General features: G+C 35.0%; 1 protein-coding gene across 3 annotated transcripts in view; it reads right to left on the reverse strand.

Moving 5' to 3' along the window:
• The window catches only part of LOC145671242 (serine/threonine-protein kinase 16), a 73,558-nt gene that overhangs the window by 48,362 nt on the left and 3,151 nt on the right, over positions 1 to 22,045 (reverse strand). The window contains exons 2-3 of one of the 3 annotated variants that reach the window (XM_081740151.1): positions 6,707 to 6,781; positions 288 to 497 (exon numbers count right to left, since the gene is read on the reverse strand). In XM_081740151.1, the coding sequence (XP_081596277.1) occupies positions 288 to 397 (110 nt within the window). In that variant the 5' untranslated portion in view covers positions 398 to 497; positions 6,707 to 6,781. The remainder of the gene's footprint in view (positions 1 to 287; positions 498 to 6,706; positions 6,782 to 22,045) is intronic. The other 2 variants (XM_081740152.1, XM_081740153.1) reach the window with 2 other exon arrangements.

Genomic DNA, 22,045 nt, shown 5'->3' on the forward strand with positions numbered 1-22,045 from the left:
GCTCTGCACTGAGACTATGAAGGAAAGTTTTAAGAAAGGACATAAAACTTGCCGATGTCCTCGTATTTCCAAGTATTTGCATATCACTAGAAGGACCACTGTAATACTGAATATGATACATATTAAATAAAAGGTTCGAGGTTGGCTGAAATTAACCTCATTGTCTGCAAAATCTAAAGTGAGTAATTGGACAATTTTTAAACAATTTAATTAATGTGTTGCTGTATTACATATATACGAGTTCTTTCGACATTATTTTAACTGCATTTCACTTTATTATTTCTTACCCTTCACCAAGATGGTTTCGAACGTAGTATCTCCTACTATTCACTGTAATAACTTCCTTTGTACAGATACAGCCCATTCTTAGTATCAAATTTAATCCCAAGCTGTTCATTTTATCCGACACACAATGCGCTCTGGTATCTCCATATGCGCTTAAGTGATGACATTACAAGCTTATAAGTTTATCTCTCACTCGAAACTCAACACTGCATCTGCAAAACAAAAGAGAAACAGAAATATTTTATTCCTTGTATATTATTTTAGAGTTCAAGCATTTATTATTAATGAGTATATGCATTCGAAAACCCGTTTGTACTAATGTACCCAATATTATTTTTACGCCATTAGTATTAAGGATAAATCAAGTTTTACTGAAGAACTTATCAGAAAATGATTAATTTTTATTATTCTTTTATAAAAGCCCTATCTAATAAGATAACACAAACGATTGAGCCAAAAGTGGTGACCCAGCGTCTATTGAAACCATATGATCTCAGTCTCGAAGCGTTTACATATACTGAAAAGGTATACGTTCGTATTTAAATAATTTCCAAGTATCATCTACAGAACGGAAAACATAATAAACATTTTATATATATGAATATAACATATTTTCAATATGTCTGCTTGTATCAAAATATATAAAAGAGGTTAAAACTATCAAGGTTCCCACAAAAAAGTGAAGATCGACTTCCGTGACAAATTCTTGTTTTCCCTGACATAAATTCTTGAATATAAATGGGAAGATATGGGGTAAGTTCTATCACACACTTTTTAACACCTTCCTCCAACCCCATATCCGTCCAACACACTCCTTTAATTACCATTTACATATTTGTTATGTTCAATATGAGTAATTGTTATTTACACAAAATTGAACATGTAGGTATATAATAATATACGTATGATACAGTACCGCATACCTTGACATTGCAAATTACATTACTTTTATTTTGCTTGAAAAAACAATAACATGCACAATATAACATGCACTCAAGAATATATTGCATACTCTTCCTAAGACCAATTACTATCAGTCCTAAAATGAAATGAAATGAAGTTTTAAATTTTACACTCCATGGTTATGCCGTCTAAGCTAAGGAGACGGTGATGATGAGAAATGAATGAAATGGTGGAATAAAGAAAGTGGGAAGAAACGGGAGAACTCTGACAAAACCCACGCACACCGTGTTTGTCCATCACAAAGTTCACTTGTTGCGAGCTGGGATCGAAACAAGGACCTGATGAACAAGAGGTAAACGGCTCTGCCACTGAGCCATCATGGTCCACTATCAGTTCTAATAATGTTTTATACACCTACAAGAGGTATAAGCAGGATGAAGATTGTAATGTTCCCCTATTAAAATATTATAAGAAAATAACATTCCTTGATAACTTTCGCCACAAGCATATATATGTATGTAAAGATTCCCAATAATTGAAACTACATGAAGGTAAAATACGTTAAAAATGAAGGATTCAATTTAGGCGTCACCAATAATTTAAAAGAAAACTTCCGAGATAATTTTCACAAAATTTATTTGATTTTATATAAGATGGCGTATATATTATTGGGAAATTTTCTACATAGCTTACCGTTTAAAATTTAAATAAGTCAAGAATTACTGATGAATCTACCACTTCCTTCACTTCATGTTCCGCTCTAAATATAATAAAACTGATGCGATTTTGATATACTGTGACGTATATATTTTTTAAGCCTGTCCATAATCCCACTCCTTAGGAGTTCAAATCAATCAAGAATGAGAAATGAATTAATTTACCCCCCACCCCCCCAAACCGTGTGGTGTTTCCGAAAAACAACTCGAACGTTATTTATAACTATGTAAAGACTTTTTTCTCTTTCTTTCAAAATATTTGAAAATACAGATTCTATCAGTGGTGTCACCTTGTGCGGTTCGCAAGAGCACGTGAACCACCAAATATCGTGCGCTGTTTGATGTTCCTTAAATTATTTAATACTATTTAGCATATTATTATATTGTAGTTTCGCTTCTACTCTTCGATTGCTTTACCCCTTGTGTGTATGCATTCCATCATCACACGTTCACAACAGAGCAGCGAGCGTGATAGACTGCCCTGTGTAATGTACAGAAGGGAAACGCGGACGCTGAAGGGAGGAACTGCGGTCTCCTGACGTTCAAATCAAGATTTGCACGAGCAGCGTTGACAGCTCTTGTTAACTTATTTCCGTTAATGTGGCGCTTTAAACAGAATCAAAGAATGAACTTCTGCGTTGATAACTGTTGTTCACTAATATCCAGTAATGTGGCGCTTTAAACAGAATCAAAGAATGAAAATTAAAATAGAAGAATATAGTAGTATATAACTCATTCTTTCAATCAGTTATCTACATTTCTTTTATCTCAATTTCTTGTAATAAAAATACACTACTGGAAAAAACAAAATTAGGGTTTTCCGAAGTCATACCAAGGGAAATGGGCGGTTTAGAACCCTTCCCCAGAGATTCTTAAGTTAAAGCAGAACAAAATTAAATTTTAATTTATTTTCAAGCTTTTTTAAATACGTATAATTCTGATTTTTCTTTATGCTATGGTTTTCCTGCCTAAATAAACTAAATGTTCGTAAGAAAAGCGAATAGCTTATCAAAACATACTCTACTTGGTAACATTGCTACAATGGTAAAATATTACCATCTGTATTGTGGGGATCGGTGGGAAAATTTTTGAACCGACTTTTCTTCAACATTCATCTTTAACACATGCAAAATAGAAAAAGACGAGACCGTATTTGCAGTAACGTACGTTCAGCTGTAACCTAAAAAACGCGGAAAAGTTTTTTCATTGGAGGGGGGAGAAACTTCGGAGATTTTACTTTATGCGCAGAAACATTATTCTCTCAGTGTATTTCAAAGTGGCAAAAATGAAAACGTGTTGTGTGGTAGTATACTGACAGATTTATAAATGTGTTTGCTAAAATTTATTAATTCTTTTCCATAATTTGCATCAGCTCTGTACTGCTAGAATTTTTGGTAGATATACACTCGACCATTTTCAAAACTATACCTTATATCCATCCTTATATGCTGAACTATAAAGAATTTACGTGGATATATTCTGTATACTCTCGTATAGCCTCCTCGATAGGTTTGTAGTGTTAGGTTTTAATAAAATACTTTCTTAATACTAGTGAATCTAAGGCCTGTTCGATACGGAAGCATTTTTCGGAAGATTTCTTGTAAGAAAAATATTACCATTACCTTATTTTGTAGAGGATTCAGTTGAGTAATTGCAAACTACTGTATATCTTTTATTGCATTGACGAATTATGGAAGTTTGAAGTGAACAGTAAACTGTGTCGAAATTTCAAAGCTGATTTAAAGCAATAAATGGCTGATAGATTATGAAATGAAAATATGATTGTTTTGCTTTTCTTGCGTCTTGATTGTCTTGCGTCTTATATGAAGGGAATGAACAGTGGACCTGAATTGTGTAACATATTTGGGACATCTGATTGAAAAAGTAAAGAAGTATGAGAACTGTAATAAACACATTAAAATTACGCTGAATTTAACTGGTGTGAGCACCAGGGTCGCACCAATTCGAATAATCTACCGGGTTCGTATCCCCCCTCAAAACTTCTTAACTTGACATTCGCTTGTACACTTTCATAATAAAACTATAATTGTTTAGAAGAGAAATGACTGATACAGGCTAAAGATCTGATGTTACACTTCATCTGTACTCTTTCTTTTCTTAATAAAAGCTAATTCTATATTTTTTCTTAGAGTATAACTTAACAATTAGATATCGTTTCTCCACTGTAGAATTACATCGGATCAACCGTACATAGATGTAATGTCTTATCGTATTGGACCCTTACACTTCGGACTCATCCAACAAAATTTTCTGTGCGTGTGCCTGATAAGTGCGTCAAATATTCTATCACAGTTCGTTTGCATGATCATTTCTATTCTCATAATAATCTTGTAGAAAAAGAAGTCGCATTTGCTCACTTTTCATTGATTGCATCAGATTTTGGAGCGTTTGAATATGCTGTAGTCTCTATCAGGAGTCCAAAGATTCTAGTAGCCCTGGTGTTTCCTTTTTTTTTTCTTCTTCTTCTTTTTTTTTTAAATTCATGAGAATGGTGTCATCCTCATTTGTATAGTGACTAGTATATGTCTTTGGAGGACTGGTCCCCAGTTCAATTCCAGGTGGGAGAACATCAAACACATTACAGTAATCTCCTTTTTAAACTGTAAATCTCATCTTATATAGCCTAACCTTTACCAGAGAACGTAAATACAAAATGAAGTGTCTTGGGACAACAATGTAAAAGTAAACGGACAAAGCGTTCGTAATTAAAGGTGTCTCTGCAACTACCAATAATTTGATACATTGCATGTTTCGTGTATACTGTTAAAAGTTCACAAAACAGCATACATGGCAATTCAAATATACGAGATAGCAGACGTTTATAGTCTAATGGAGATTCTATTTAGTATAATGAGAAATTGATGGTGAGTCTATAGAAAGAGAATGAAATACTACAAAATTCGTCAAAATCATAGTAAATAATCCGATGTTGACTTCAGAAACTGAAAGTTGTTTCTCCATATTAAAGAATACAAAAGCATTTAAAGGAGTACCGTAGCTCCAAATAGTGTCAGTGTATTAGCTATAGTATCAACAGAGAAAAAAATTGAAAAAAAAAAAAAACACTAAACTTTAGAAGAGTTATTGACATGTTGATTGCCCAGAAGAACATTAGAAGTAATTTCATATATGAATAAAATGGAACATTTGTTTATGAATGGATACTTATTATTATTATTATTATTATTATTATATATATACATATGCATGGTTACTTTCATTGTTTTTTATAGTTTTCCTTATTTAGAATACTAAAAGAATTCTAGAACAGAATTTTCTAACAAGTGTGAAATACCGAAAAATTGTCACGAAACGCCACTGGATTCTATATGCCCCATGGAACCACTGATCCTAGTCTTGGATACCCAATTATCATTGTCTAGTAATCCACTTGGACTTGTTATTATCTCAATAAATTGTTTGCTGAAATTAATTATTCTTCTACTAGACGTTGCTTCTTCTAGTAATTGCGTTTATGGCATATCAGTTTGCAGGCTTATTACTAATCTCTATGTACTTACTTGGGCGTGCGCTACGAGAACATCCACTTCGTGCAGAGTGAGAATAGCCCATGATATATATATATATATATATATATATATATATATATATATATATCCTATCCTATCCCTATCTTATCCTTCCTAACTATATATAAAACTACATGAGCTGACAAATTATTGAGCACTTCCTGTAGGACTACAATGATTAAATTTGGCATAATTGTAGCTTTCCGGAACTAACCCACAGGAAAATTGCCAAAAGTCAATATTTTTCATTTTTAGAGTGTCTAAAGAGGGGATGAAAAATTTCCCAATGTTATTTAAATGAGCCTTTTTTTGGACCTATAACCTCATATTTTAGGTATTTAGAATTGGAATAAAAACTTGAGATTCCGTGTGCTTGTACGTTTTCGTTAGCACTACCTAAGTAAATCAGTAAAAATTAAAAAGTCCAACTTTAGAGTGGTTTTATAGGGAACTGAAAAATCTTTCCCATGTTATTTATATGGAAAACCTTTTACACCCCCAAATTATTGAGCACTTCCTGTAGAGCTATAATGATTAAATTTGGCATGATTATAGCTTTTTGGGACAAACCCACAGAAAAATTGCCAAAGGTGAATATTTTTAATTTTTTAGGGAGTCTAAAAGGGGGATGAAGAAATTTCCATGCTATTTAAATAGGCGTTTTCTTGGGATACACAATCTTATCTTTTAGCTAGTTGAAATAGGAAAGGAAACGATAGAATTGTGAGTTCAAGAGGTGCGAGGCCGTAGGCCGAGCAAACACAGTGTGTGGGGGCGAAACCCCGAATGGGCAGATTCAGGAAATATGAAGAGCAAGTTCACGAAATTCACTGTTGATGCAAAGACCGATAGATAAAAAATGCGAGGCTGTAGGCCGAGCAGACTCGGGGGCCTGGGGGGCGGAGCCCCCAGCTAGTCGAAAGGCTAGTATATATATATATATATATATATATATATATATATATATAGCTTCATTTTATTCCTCCAAAATATTCCGTAAGACATTCTGCATGCTTAATTTCTTGGCATTTACCCAATTAATTGCGTAAAGATCGATAATATACTAGTTTTTTTTTTTTTTTTTTGACAATGTTGCTAAAGACTAACATAAAATTATGTAGCAACTCTAAATATATATACTTAAGACCTACCACACTGCTAGAAATAAAATAGATTGTTAAAAAAAGTCGTCTAGGCCTGACAATATTTCTTATTATTTGCTTAAAATATGTCTCGAATATTTTCTTATACCTTTGACTAATATCTGAAATTCCTCTGTTGAAACGGGAACATTTCCAGAAGATCTTCAAGTTGCAAAAATAAGACCTATAAAAAAAAAAAAAAAAAAAAAAAAAAAATCAACTACTGAACCAGGAAATTATTGTTCTATCTCTATTCTATCTGTTTTCTCCAAAATTTTGGAAAAAGTTATGTATATAGGAACCCGCATTATGCTTTATTTTTTGTTTAATTATGCTTTATTATTTTTCAAATTATCCATTATTATGCTGTATTGTTAATTTCAATCTTTGTTTTACATTAATCGTATTTACTATACGTTAAATATTCTAAATATCTTGATCTATTTATTAATATTTTATGCAACCAGTTTTTCATATTTAATGAACTTTCTATTTAATGCACTGTAAAGAGATATGCTTTACTCAAGTCAGCTTTTTTTTATCACTTGCGTGCGCCTTAGAGGTGCATATATACAGAAAGGGAAGGTAAAAGATGCCACCAAAAAGTACAAAAAGTGCTCAAGTTCAAGAGGTACACATAACAATATAGTGCGGAGTTCATGTGCACTTTTTGTACATTTCGAATCTACACTTCTCTGATTCAGGGCTCGTACTAACTATAAAATCTTTAAACGTTACTTCAACTTTTTCTCACAGAACTCCGAAGTTACACTTGGAAGAAAACTATTGTTTATTCATTGTTGGCAAAAAGTTTTTTTTTTTTCCTTTTTTCTTTCCTCCACTTCAAAAGATTACACCGAAAAATTTACAGAAATAAAGAGAAGATTTTCATTGTTGCATTGTTATGTTCTTAATGATTTTGCATTGTAAATATTGGTTTTAAAAAATATTAATACAGTATGTTAAACTTGCAGTTAAACAGAATTTTTCAAGAATTTTGCTAGATATTTTAAATTACGCTTTATTTTCTAAAATTATGGTTTATTATGCTTTTAAACTTAGTTACTTCTGGACCCTTAGACAACCACAACCATGTTCAAGGTACCAATCATATGTGTAAATTGCTGTTATGCTTTTTATGCTTTTGGGTTGTCCTAGTTATGTATAACAGATTGGTACCCTTTCTGGAAAAGATATCTTCGCAAACAGCCAATTCGGTTTTAGAAAGTGAAGATCAATTAACTGCTTTCCTAAGTTATATATATAAAGCATGGCTTCTTTCTGGCTCTCACAAAAGCCTTTGGCATTGTTAATCACAAAATTCTATTAAATAAATTACGTAGTTATGGTATTAGAGGTAATGCTAATTTATGGTTCCAATCCTATTTAACTAATCGCATGCAATATATGGAAATAGGAATAATTAAGTCAGAAGTAAGGCATATTAGGCACGAAGTTCCACAAGGATTAGTATTAGGTCCTATATATATTAATGATCTTCCCAGTTATATAGTTCCCAATAGAAGCGTCCTTTTTGCTGATGACACGAACATTTTAGTTGAAATCCCAAATAAGCCTTGCTCTCAGGAATACATATTTAAGAACAAGGCAGATACATTCAGGGTTTGCGCAAGTGGCCCCAGCCCAAAAAAAACATTCAGGGTTCGGGTTGGGCCCACCTGGCAAAAAAAAAACACTTTAAAACCCACCTGGGTTTTTGAGCTTTTTGTTAGTATATTAGTGGTACAACTACGGTGATCACATTGAAAGTGATTTTTATCAGATTTTAGACTTTCCCTGGGCGAATTAGATACTTCCATGTTAAAGTATACAACAACATTCAACGTTAGACCTTATAAAGTTCTGAATCCACTGAATAAATAAAAAGGCTTACCTTAGTTTGAGATAATTATAGAACAAATTAATCGATGGATTGTGTTTATAGCCTATTTGAAGTAAAATAAGCAATTTTATATTTTAGAAAATACTTTCCGTGAATAGTGTGCTCGCCGACTCGGCAACGCCGGGGGACGTTATCCCTCATACCTTTGACGAGTTTAAGGCCTTAGGTGCCTGTACCACCAGTAAATATGTAAATACATTAGTATTATTTCATACATTTGATGGTAACATAAGTATTCTTCAATAAAATTTGGTTTCCCAACAACAGTAGTGTAGTTCAGTCATTAATTGCTACTCTTCAAATAAGCATTCTGTAGAATCAACGCCAGCAATAGCGTAAAAATTGTTGTCAAATTTAAAAAGCTTAATACTCGGAGTTCCGAAGACTATGTAACGCTTCTATTTCAAGTGCTGAATTTAAACTTTCTTTACTAGTGGAAGTGTCCATGTACAGTAAAGAAAGCTGCACTTTCGGAGAAAGCTCGCTGTGAAAGAAGTGCTCGGAAAATTCACGCCATTAATTGTACGCACAAGTCATCGGAAGTGAATACTTCAACAATAAAACTATTTATTTTAAGCTGAAAGATATTTAATTTCATTTTAGACATTTTGAAAGATTTACTTTATAAAATATGAATTATCTCTGTTAATTGTTTTAAAATATTTTCGGGAAAGAACCGTCTTACTAGTGCTAGGGATATTCCCGTAATTGAACGCGCAAAGTATCGGAAGTAAACTTCAACAATAAAACCATTTATTTTACACTAGAAAATATTTGCCATATAAGACATTTTGAAACATTTATTTTATAATACATGAAGTATATCTTTGTTTTAATTTAATATATTTGGTATCCATATTTGGCGAACGTTACTAAGGCTCCTGGGATGGTTCGATTTGTTCGCTTGTTTGCCCGTACCACACACACACATTACAGGATACACCTTTCGATTCTTTAAATTAAATTTTCAAGGTACAAGCATGAGATACACTAAATTTCCTGTATAGATTTTGGCAGCATACCAACGTAAAGTTTCAAAACGGCGGTCTTTTTTTTTTTCTCCTTTCTTTCTTCAAAATAGTAGGTATCCGGTATAATACAACTCTATTTTATGTTTATAAGCTAGGGCTACTTGTGTAAAATTAATTACGTATGCTTTACGACAGTTAAAATACATGAGTACATATAAAAGATGACTGTGCTAGACACTATTTTCCACCGGCAGAATATTTCTGCACTCCATGAAAAAGCCGTACTTTACGTTTACAAGTATACCGGTACTAGAAACTAGTATCTTTGCGAAAATCCATGTTTTTACTACCCTCGCTTACGTGTATGCTCACCATCACTAATCTCCTGGTCACTTTGGACGCACCTGAGCAAGCCCACCAGCTTCGCTGATTTACTTAGAGTGGATTTGTGTATTTAAATATATATATATATATATATATATATATATATATATTCGCACTGTAGATTTTATATCACACATCCGGAAGCTGTATTGTATGCAAATCGTAAAAGAATTGTAATTTTTCAACACTTGCTTACGGTGGGCCCTTTGAATTTCATCTATGCGAAGTGGAATAATGTCATTCTCTCAGCGTAAATCTTTTGGAATACAATAAGAAAATTAGTACCATAAAAGAATTATAATATTTTAACAATCACTTCGAGTGGTGTGCCTAAACTTGTCTTACACGGAAAAAATGTTGGTTATGAGTATTGATAAATTAAAGAACTAACTTGGCAACTAATCTACCCACTTTCGCCAATGTGTGCGGGCCAGCATTTTAAAACTTACTTAAACATATCTTTTCATGCAGAATATTGAATTTTACCTGTATATTTTGTAAAATGTGGTCTGCCTAAACTTCATCAAGGTTGTAGTTAAGGAGCCGCACTTCCCGTTTAGGGAAGGACGAGGAACGCCATACTTTTAGGAATTATTCATTGACTATCTAGGATGTTAAAAAGTAGTTACTAGACTGAGTTCTAATTAGTTAACGAGTTAAGAGAGAAGACGTGTCTGTATTCCGCTCTCGTTATGTTTTGAAGTTTGTTTATTTACTTTGACGAGTAGCGCTTTTCAAATGTTCGATGCCACGTCACTGAATGCATGCAACTGCGTCTGCGCAGATTGATATAGGTGGCAGAGAAATGAACAAGAAAGCAGAGAAAGATGGCGACGGACAAGTTTGCACGTGGTGTCGTGGTGTTTGAGTTGTGCAATTGTGTTTGTGTTCTATATATTATTAGATCTTTTTCATAGGAGCAGGAAAATTCGGTGTAGGAAAACTTGGTGTAAGAAAATTCGGTGTGGAGAATGGTGGGTGTAAAGAAAGATTTGTTGTAGTGGACCACAGAATCCATTAGAAACTTAAGTTTGAAGATAAAGGAGCGTATTAGTTGTAAATTTAAACTTCGTGTAGAACATACTTATACTGTCGGGTAAATCCATATCAAGTGGTCCAATGCATGTTGCTCGATAATTTTTAAAAATTCTGATTTTTTGTGTGCTATTACCTTAACATGTCGTTAGTTCAAAATTAGCATGATTTTAATTTATTGGCTTTTGGTTTCGAGTGGCAGCCATATTTGTTTACGAAGATGTGCCATTTTGAGGTGTTGTAAGGGTTTGCAGAATCTGAAATATCTCAGCCCCTAATTACCCTATCGATGTGAAACCAAAGCCAAAATGTTCAGTAAGTTCTACACTTTAGTTATTGTCATTCATAAATTATGAATGGGTAAAATTAAAATTTGAAAAAGTAGGTGATTGACGTTAAAAATCCCAACTTTGGCACCTATTTTTTTTAAGAAGGGAAAGGGTCAGGAAGTTGCGCTTTACTGAATAAAGAGGTCTGATATGGTTCTTATCACTCACCAAGTTTCAACCCTTAGACATGTCCCCTTTTTTTTCTAGAAATTATCAAAAATTCAGAAAAGTGGAAAAATGGCATATTTCACATATATATATGTCTGGTGGGGGACCTGATAAAAAAATATATAATTCCTCCCCATAACAGGTCTATATGATATTATTCTATACCGAAAATTAGGAGTTTCAGATTAGACTATAAGTACCTTTATTATGAACACAAAGTTATACCTATAAATAAGCATAGACAGAAGTACGGATAAACGAAAGTTTACTGTATATCCATCATAAATCGGTTGGATGAATAATGCATAGAGTGGTTAAGCACAACATACAAGAACAAGTGTTATCCTGTTAATAAGCAAACAGAACAAATGTACTGAAAACACAATTCAGCAGAGTGCTTGTTCCAACATGCACAATCGTGTTCAGACATGCATCAGATAGGAATTCACTACTGGTGCTTCACTCAGATGCTTAGAGCGCAAGAAGACAAATATGTTTCTGCAGATCTGTGTATCAATACTGCATCAAATTAGTGAAGAAAATGGAATGTGATGTAGGCAAATGTATTGGTGAAGAATGTTATAAATGTGCATATAGGCTGGTAGCAAGATGCATTACGTCCCTTAGTGACTTCAGTGAAGAGAAGAGGAATCTTCTGCTAATGCGAACAAGCAGTGGCATTGCAAACATATGCAACTACCATGAAGTGAAGTTTTCTCGAAAGTACCATAATCTTTTTGGTAATTCGTGTTGCGACCTTCTAAAAATCCATAAAAAAAAAACTATAAATAAAGGACTTTCAGAAATTTCGAGTGTACATTTACTAAAGGACAAGAATTATGCAGTAGATCTGATTCCTTGAAAATCATTATGTGCTACATGCTGCAAAAAATATTTGTTGTACAAGAAAAAAGCAACATCGAAAACAATAATGTTGAATCAGGAAATGAACCTGATTTTGTCCTTCCATCAGACAATATTGAAGTTTTGAATGCTACGTGTTCAAAATTAGGCGTATCACCTGTTTCGAAAATAAGGAAGTTAAGTGTTGGACAGAGACTAAAAGCAATGCGCAAAAAGTTAGAACAATTGAGTATAGGACTGAAAAGAAGTCTTGAAGTTTCTTTTGACAGTTCAGTTGCTGATGAATCACCGACAGAAAAAATGTATTCAGTGTCGCTGGCCGAAGAATATGAAGTGCTTATCGAAAAATTGAAACAGAAATGCACTGTTGCTGAGAAAGAACGAAGCGACCATCGCTACCATGGGCGGCGATTAGGGGGGGGGAGGGCAGTTCTCCCCACTTTTTTGAAGTGACTACTTAACTCTTTTAAATTATATCATCTATTTTTCGGTGATAGGCTAGAACCTTCATTATTCGATTTAAAAAAATACCAAAAAAGCTTTTTACTTCTGTTTTCTTTCTCAAGCCTGGAGGCATTGTAGAACACGTTACATATGCTTTCGGCTGGTACCGAATTGATTCCGAAACGGACGAGTTGATTCCCATTAGCTGGCAGTTTATTTACCCCTAGCGTACGAGTTGATTCCCATCTGCTGAGTGCGTATTTACCCTTAGCGTACGAGTTGATTCCCATACCGTGCGATTCCGATTTCGCATACCGATTTCGCATTCACGTGTGCCAACCACATCGTGGCTGCTTGTGAAGTTGTAGTTAAGCAAACTATCCTAAATAATTCCAACTTTCAACTTTTGAATAACTCACGTGACAGATGCAAGTTGCAATATAAATTTGAGAAATTTTATACAGTGAACCAACCACAGAAAAAGAAGAAAATTACTTTTGACTGACCATTTCCGCTACTTGGAAGATGCTGGAGTAAATATGTCAACGTGATTTGCATCACTAAGCACACCACTACAATATTTTCGATCACTGAACTCAGTCATTCACTAAACACAGTCAGGAAACACAATTACTAGCAAAGATGGCGCGGACCACCTATTAAGAAACACTAGTTCACATGCATTACACATTTTTATTATTTTGTTTATTGTTATGTAATTTACATGTTAAGTTTCAACTGTTAAGCATAAGTAATGGAATTATGTACATGGGAGAAACTTGTAGCAGATTTTCCGAAGATATTCATAACTGGTAATAGTAGGCTCTGTTAGTTTAATCATTTGTTCTTCTATATAGTTCTGTTTGTCCCGCCCTTTTTTTGGGAGTGGTCCTCTTCTCGCTTCTCATTTTAACATAAGTTTCAGTGTGAACACCCTTCAATATTTCTATCAGGTGGAAAATGTTTGGATGGGGAGAGTGAAATTGAGTGTTCAGTTTAGAGTGGAATGCTTCGCAACAGTTAGTAGTACGTTCAGAACTACTATTAAAATCGGCCCACGTTATGGGTGGGAAGTCGCTGTTTGCGAGAATATAGGTCTCAAGTAAATAATAAAAAAATTCATCCAGTTTTTCATGTGTAGGTTTGCGGGACATTAGATCTTCTACGAAGCAGTCTTCAATTTGATCTGGTGGGAGAAGAAGCAGTCCAAACAAGGTTTTGAGAAGTACTCTTAGTTCAAAGTCTTTTGATTTCAAATCATTTGACAGTCCCAAGGATTGAAATTTTCTCCACCATGACTGACCGAGATGCAATCTGCAGCTCTTTATAATCTTTTGGGGCCAAACGTAAGCAATTGCTTGGTGGATTGCGGTCCCTAAGTCAACGTATATAATGTCTGGATTGATGATATTTTTAATTAAGCCCAAAGCTTCCTTGTATATCTCAGAGGTTTCGTTTGGGAGGGGAAAAAAACCAAAAAACAAACACAAACAAACAAACAAAAACAACGGGAAATAGTTTTATTGATTTATACCGTGGGGGCCGCGGTGGCTCAGTGGTAGAGCGTTCACCTCTGGTGCATGGGGTCCTGGGTTCAAACCCTGCTTCCGCCAAGTGAACTTTGTGGTGGACAAACACCGTGTGCGTGGGTTTTCTCGGGGTTCTCCCGTTTCCTCCCACTTTCTTCATTCCACCATTTCACTCATTTCTCATAATCACCGTCTCCTTTAGCCTAACCGGCATAACCGTGGGACGTAAAACTCAAAGATTTCATTTCTTTTTTTTTTATTTATTTATTTATACCGTGAATTATAAATATTTGGTGGAACAGCTTAGGGCAGCTCTTGAAAGTCCCATCTACATATAAAGTTTTCGAATTCTTAAGAAAATCCAAATTACTTTCACACGAGAAACCAACAATATTCTTTTCTGAGTTGTTCACAAACAAAAAGTTTTCGCCCCTGTTTGTGTTGAAAACACTTTTCTCTAGGGCTTCGTTCAGTTCTTTTAAGTTATTAGGCAACTTCAGAAGCTTGCGTGGTCGAGCAGCATTAATATTTTTCCTAATTCGAACTAAATCACGTGTTGTGAGTGTGTCGATATCACTATTAGCTAACTCGATGCGTATATGTAAGTTTCGACGGGCGTTCACACAAATTTTCTTCCGCCTTCCTTTTGACTGAATTACTAAGTTTTTGCCGGTTTAATGTACCAGAGTTATCTTTTTCATGATTATGATCTAACTGTGAGCGAACAACACAATTTAAAGAGTTTAGGATTACAAAACACTTACATGTTCTTCTCGTACATTTATATCTTTCAACCCCACCGACGAGACACTTATGGAAACAAAATTGTAACTATCTATCACCAACAGTTGCTTACCCTTTTCACTTGGCATCACTTCAAACTCCATCGCTGGCACACAATGAACTGGTTTCTCGCAAGTGAGTAGCGACACCTACACGAACTGTGTGAAAGCAGCTTGGGAATCAACACGGACAGTGAGGGTTCGTAGTGTAGGGAATCAACTCGGATGTTATCGTTAGACAAACTTGTCGAATGCGGGAATCAATTCGTACACTACCAAAACCCCAAGGGACGCAAAACGGCAGCAGCGATGCTTTCACGCCTTTCTGCGTCGAGACGTAGAGTGTGATGACGTCATAACTAAAATATTTTTGTTATGTCTTTTTTTATTACTTTTGCACCTAGAAGATTGAAATTTTGCACACACATTCAGTGCACCCCTTAATATTTTCCAGATTCTTTTCAGATTTCGCGATAAAACAGGGGGTCCAGAGGAGTAAAAAGGTAAACAAAGGATATCTTTTAACAAAGATCCCTTTTTTTTCGCGATTTTGATTCAGACATGTGAATGGTACCATTTGAAAGGCTGTTCTGTTCTTTAAAAAAAAAAAAAATGCTGTACGATCTATGATCCTAGTATAAATAGGGATGTCTCAGGGAATTTTTACCTGAGATCCTATTTTATACGGTAATCTGGAGTGCTGTAGAAATATTATTTTTGGCGGGCTTCCTTTTACACCTAGAAGATTGAAATTTTGCACACACATTTAGTTAGGGATGGCCAGACGGATCCGGATCTCGGATATCCGGATCCTATAAGATCCGGTTCCTGGATCCGGATCCGAAATTTCGGATCTTGGATCCGGATCCGAAGTTTCGAATATTGGATCCGGATATCCGGTTCCTGGATCCACACCCGAAATTTCGAAGTTCAGATTCGGACTCCTGTTTTGAATATTTTAGGCCTTAGATTGAGACCCAGAACTAAAATATCCATATGTATAAAATTTACTAGGTGAATTTTATCTAACTCAGTGGGAAGACAATTCAATTTAAATGACAAAAGATTACATCAAAATCTCATTTTCACATTTTTCGGGGTTAGACCATTGTTGCGCACACCCCATCATTTAGTCTTTAGTATATCTTTAAACGTACTACAAGTATGCCACTTTCATCTCAAGTCAGTAGTTGTATAGATCTGCCTTTTGTTATATATTAATCGAGTTAGGATTAAAATTCGATTGTTTGTGAGACCTATGATAATATTTTCAGAATGAGTTATAACGTTGAAAAACTGCATAGTAATGCTGCATTATTTTCTTTGTGCCACATTGGAATTTAATGTAGTCTATCTTATACAGTCGGCTCTTATGATTAATTCAATGATCTGAACTCCTGCAGCATTACGCTAAAATCATGGATGTCTTTGAATTTTCATCATCATTTCTATTTTTTTTTATTACGAGCAAAATAAATATCATAAGCGGTATTTTACATAATACATATAGACGCAGATCAGTCAGTTGATTGCTTAAAGTTTATAGCAAAGCTATTACATTTCTAAGACACTGGCGGCCTTAGGACAAAATCCATGGCTTTCCCATAAAATCTTAAATCTCTCTATATAAAAAGGGCAAAGTCCTGAGTGACAGATCACCGTACAGGCCAAATCGCTTAAGCTACAAACTTGAAATTTGGACAGTTTATAGGCTTTGTGACGTAGGATACCACTAAGGAAGGACTTTGGGAAATTCGACGAGGAAGGGGGGAAATGGGGTGGAAAATATTGATGATTCTTGACGTTAAATACTTCAAATTTGGTATTTGGGTTTCTCATTGAAAATAATTTGATACTTGTTTAAGTGCTTTTTGATATTTAAATTAGAAGGGGCAGGGAGGATATAGAAAGTAAAAGAGCGGGTGGTAATTGCAATTATTGCAATTAGTATAATAATATGCCTATATCTCGGAAACTTAAAGGGTTAGAAACATGGAATTTGGTATTTGGACTTCTCACTTAAAATAATTAGATACGTATTTCAACATTTTTTTGATATGTGGCCTAGAAAGAAAAAAAAAAAAAAAGGGCGAGAAGAAAATTAAGTGGGGATTACAATTATTGTATTAATATGTTCAATCCTTTAAGGTTAGAGACTTGAAATTTGGTATTTGCATTTCTCATTGAAAATAATTTGACATGTGTTTCAGTGTTTTTTGACGTTTTAGTAAAAAGGAAAAGAAAAGAGATGGAAAGGAAAGAGGGTGGGGATTGTAATTATTATATTATCATGTCGATATCTGGGAACCTCTGAAGGTTAGGAGCATAGAATTTGGTATTTGGACTTTACATTTGAAATAATTAGGTATGTACTTAAGCGTTTTTTGATGTATGTCTTAAAGGGGCGGGGAGAAAAGACTTTTATATCTCGAAATCCTGGAATGTTAGAGAAATGAAACTTGTTATTTGAACAAAAATTCGTTATGAAATGAAATCCTTGAGTTTTACGTCCCACGTTTATGCCGGTTAGGCTAAAGGAGACGGTGATTATGAGAAATAAATGAAATGAAGAAAGTGGGAGGAAACGGGAAAACCCCGAGAAAACCCACGAGCACAGTGTTTGTCCACCACAAAGTCCACACGGCGCGAGCTGGGATCGAACCAGGGACCCCAAGCACCGGAGGTGAACGCTCTACCACTGAGCCACCGCGGCCCCTTAAAAATTCGTTATGTTTGCAGGCGTATGATGTGCGAGGCCGTAGACCGAGCAAATGTGTGGGCTTGGAGGAAAGCCCCCATGGACTCGCACTGAAATTCGGTATGTCTCTGGATATCGGAATGTTATTACATACAATTTGATATTTGAACTGAGATTCGGTATGGTTGTAGGTTTACGAGGTACGAGGTCATAGGCCGATCAAATGAGATATCAGAGGGTCTAAGGGCAAATCCCCAGACATTTCTTTTTAAATTGATTATGATTAGAGGCTTTTGTGGTGCGAGGCCCTAGTAACGGGGGTCTCGTGGCGAAGCCCCCAACTAGCCGAGGTCTATTAAGTATATAAATGTATTTGCGTAATGACTGGAAATTGCATATATGCCTGTGGACAAAATTGCATAAGTAGTCACGAGAAATGACAATCCTTTAAGATAAAAATTTTAAAAAGCTACCAAAATGTACTCTTGAATGAGTTGTATATTATGTTTGCGCAGGGGCGAATCCAGAACGGACTCTTGAAGGGGGCGGTTGGGGATGCTAGCAGTGAAAAATTACTTAAATGATCTGAAATTGCCACAAATTACTACTAAAGTACACTGTTAATGGTGGCGCTGGGTAGGGGCGAACGACTTTTCGCCCTCCCCCTGCATCCGCCGATGTGTTTACATGAATGATATAGCTCCTTATACAACCTATGCAGAGTTAATAGTAGTGGATTACTAATTACAAAGATACGTGTTCCTGCTCGAGGCTCCATATGGTATTTTGTATACACATACAGTACATTAATACATTGATTTTGATACATTAATTGCCATTTAGAACTTCATCTCTACTACAATTCTTAATTCTAACTGGAGTGGTACGGTCACAGAGAAACGTATTTTTAAAGAAAGAAAAAAAGCTCACCAAGAGCAAGAAAAGGAAGTTGCTCCTTAATTTGATTTGATCTATATTTTATGGGCTGTTCCATTAGCCCATCATGACTAGGAAATGGCCTCATTCAGTGACCACAATAACTCAGAAAGAATTAGAAAAGTAAGCAGCCTGAGTCTAATGAAGAAGCTTGGGCTTGAGACTAAGGTTTCATCCCAGCATTTGACTAGTGTTACAGAAAACAAAGGACAAATTTCCATCAGGACGACCGCTTTAAAAAAGATTTACTACCTTTTCGGTCAAGTATTTCCACTAGAATCGAATCTGACAATGAGACTGCTCTCACCTAAGTCGACAGTTTTACTCAATCAAATTTGGAGTAATTGTGACATATTAAGGTACGAAAACCAAATATCAACAAAATGAAGAGAACGCAAGGCTGTCACACGATCAGATACCAAAAGTGTCTTAAAATCTTATTTCAAGAATAGGAATGAAAATCACTTTGTCAATAATTTCGAAAATTTTGCTGATTCGGAACACCCGAACACGGAGTTTCGAATCCGGATCCAAGATCCGTTTTTTGGATCCGGATCCAAGATCCGAAATTTCGGATCCGGATCCAAGATCCGAAATTTCGAATCCGGATCCAAGATCCGTTTTTTCGGATCCGGATCCAGTGTCCGGATATCCGGATCTGGCCATCCCTACATTTAGTACACTCCTTAGTAGTTTTCAGATTTCTGCGTTAAAACAGGAGGGTACAGAGGGGCAAAAAAGTACAAAGAAGGAACATTTTTTAAACAAATAATCTATTTTTTCATGATTTTCCCATCTCAGGTACATGATGGAGACATATGAGTGGTACCGTTTGAAATTATGTTCTATTCTGAAGGGAATGATGTACGAACAATGATCCTAGGATAAATAGGGATGCCTCAGGAAAATTTTATATTACATCCGGGGCATTGTGGAAATGTTCTTAGCTCATTGGTAAACATTTCCCCATACTTAGATTTCAAGATAGAAGCTTGAAATTGTTTATACATATTTAGTACACCCCTTCGTATTTTCAGTTGATTTTGAGATTTGTGCTTTAACAAAGGGGGTCCAAAGGGAATCAAAGTTTGAAAAAAAAATCAGAAAAATACAGATTTCCCTCAAAATTTCCCGCCTCAGGGACATGATAGGAAGACATAAATGGAACCGTTTGAAAGGTTGTTCTGCTCTGAAGAGAATGAGGCACTAACCATGATCCTAGGATAAATAGGAATGATGCTGTAGCTGATTGACTGAAATTCAATAATTTACCTTTAAAAAGCCATAATTTAAAATGGTTAATGTATATAGTTTCATTTGGAAATGTAAAGTTTTTGCATATATTACTTTTTCATAGAAAAAAAATGGTACCATATAATATTTGTCGTTGCGTAAGTGTGTATTTGGAGTGTGTATTGTGTATTGTCTTCCCGTGGAGTTAAGACAGCTACAGGAATTGCGTTTTAATTGCAATTCAAAGGAAATATTACAATTGCGTCGTAGCATATGCTTGTAGTATTTACTGTCTTTCATTTTCTAAGAGTAATAACATACATCTAATGGCAAGTGTGGAAATAAAAATGCAAGTTGTTCATTAATCCCCAGTTTCAATATAACTTCTGCTAAATAAGCCTCATTATTCATTAGTATGATTAATAATATCCTTTCTATTTATTTGTTTTACAAATATGTTATTAAATAATCTAATAACACAATTTTCCAGACAGAATTTTAAGATGTTCATGAGAAGAAATCAAGGGTTAGTACCTATGTACGTTGCTCTTGTCAATTTACTTAATTAAATACTAGCAGCGTTCACCCCGCTTCGCTGCGGTCACCCCGGAACGCAATAAACTTTGTTACTTAGATAATTTTTACTTTTTCGCTTTCAAATTGCAGTAAATGTTAAAATTATAGCGCCTGTCATTTATGTTAACCCGCCGAGTCACATGGTCATGCGGGTTGCATATAAATACGTTTATTTTTACCTATGATGAACTAATAACAAAGGATTTGTACGTATGGACATTTGAATGGGCAATTATCTCAAGACACTGGTAATTAAAAATTAAAGTGATATGATAAAAACCATCTAGGGTCCAAATCCTAATAACCCCCCAAAAATGAAAGAAATTGGTTCAGCCGTATTAGCGTGATGAGTTCACAAAGGATTTGTGCGTTCTCTTTTATATATATAGATGAAACACGATATACGGTATTTTAACCGAAAAAGATATTATCCTATTAGTTATACAACTTTTTGTAAAACAAAGTGTTAGAGACAATCAGGAACACTAACACTGATATACACATATTCAGATCATATCTTGCCCCCCCCCCATTTTTAACGTCCAAACGCCGCCACTGATCGCTACCAATCGACATTTAATTTTAAACTTAAGTTTTATGGTATTTTAGAGGGTAAATTCTAGAATATTCTAGAATTTTCTACTTCCAAAAATAAATGCAGGTTACTGTACGGGTAAAGATGAAAATTGCAGATTTTTCAGAAATGTTCTAATGATTTTATGTCCATTTTATAAATAAATATTTAAATCTAAAGTCTTCAAAACAACATAGTTTATTTATGTTACTCAAAGGTGTAAAAATAAATGCCTCAACTAAAGTGTCTACGTTTGATTGGAAAAGAAGTCAATAAGAAATGAAACCTTTGATTTTTACGTCCCACGATTATGCCGGTTAGGCTAAACGAGACGGTGATGATGAGTGATGAATGAAATGGTGGAATGAAGAAAGTGGGAGGAAACGGGAGAACCCCGAGAAAACCCACGCACACGGTGTTTGTCCACCACAAAGTTCACTTGGCGGGGGCTGGGATCGAACCCGGGACCCCAAGCACCAGAAGTGAACGCTCTAGCACTGAGCCACCGAGGCCCAAGAGTCAATAGGGTTGAAGTACTTCTTTACTTTAACTTAAGGCAAACAAACTGAAGTGTCTGATTGGAGGAGTCAACTATTCGCACAACTATTATCTGATAAAACCATTCTGCTTCATATTGCCCGTTCCATAAGACTTTTTTGGTCAATATATTTTTGCATCTTACAATGTACGGTATATACATAGTGATTCTTTTAATACTCACGGATTTCATTTGGCTCTAGAATTTCTAACTGAAGTCCGATTTTCATTCGGTTTGTTACAAATGATCAAGGAAGGATGGGAGATTTATGGGACTATGTTTACTGGTTTAAATTCATCCTGGGTAATATCAGCAGACCGCAAGAAAAACAGCAAATATTCGCCAGTGTACCTTATAGTTCGAATGAGATATTGAAGCGAAATTGACGAATACAAATTAAGTGTTAGTGGTAATACACATAAATCACATGTTGAATACCTATAGTAGCCGGTTTCTCGCTACAAACGACAGAGAGATTTCTTGG

Source organism: Thermobia domestica, chromosome 15, assembly GCF_964235325.1.
Source record: "Thermobia domestica chromosome 15, izTheDome1.hap1.1, whole genome shotgun sequence".
Taxonomy (NCBI): Eukaryota; Metazoa; Arthropoda; class Insecta; order Zygentoma; family Lepismatidae; genus Thermobia; species Thermobia domestica.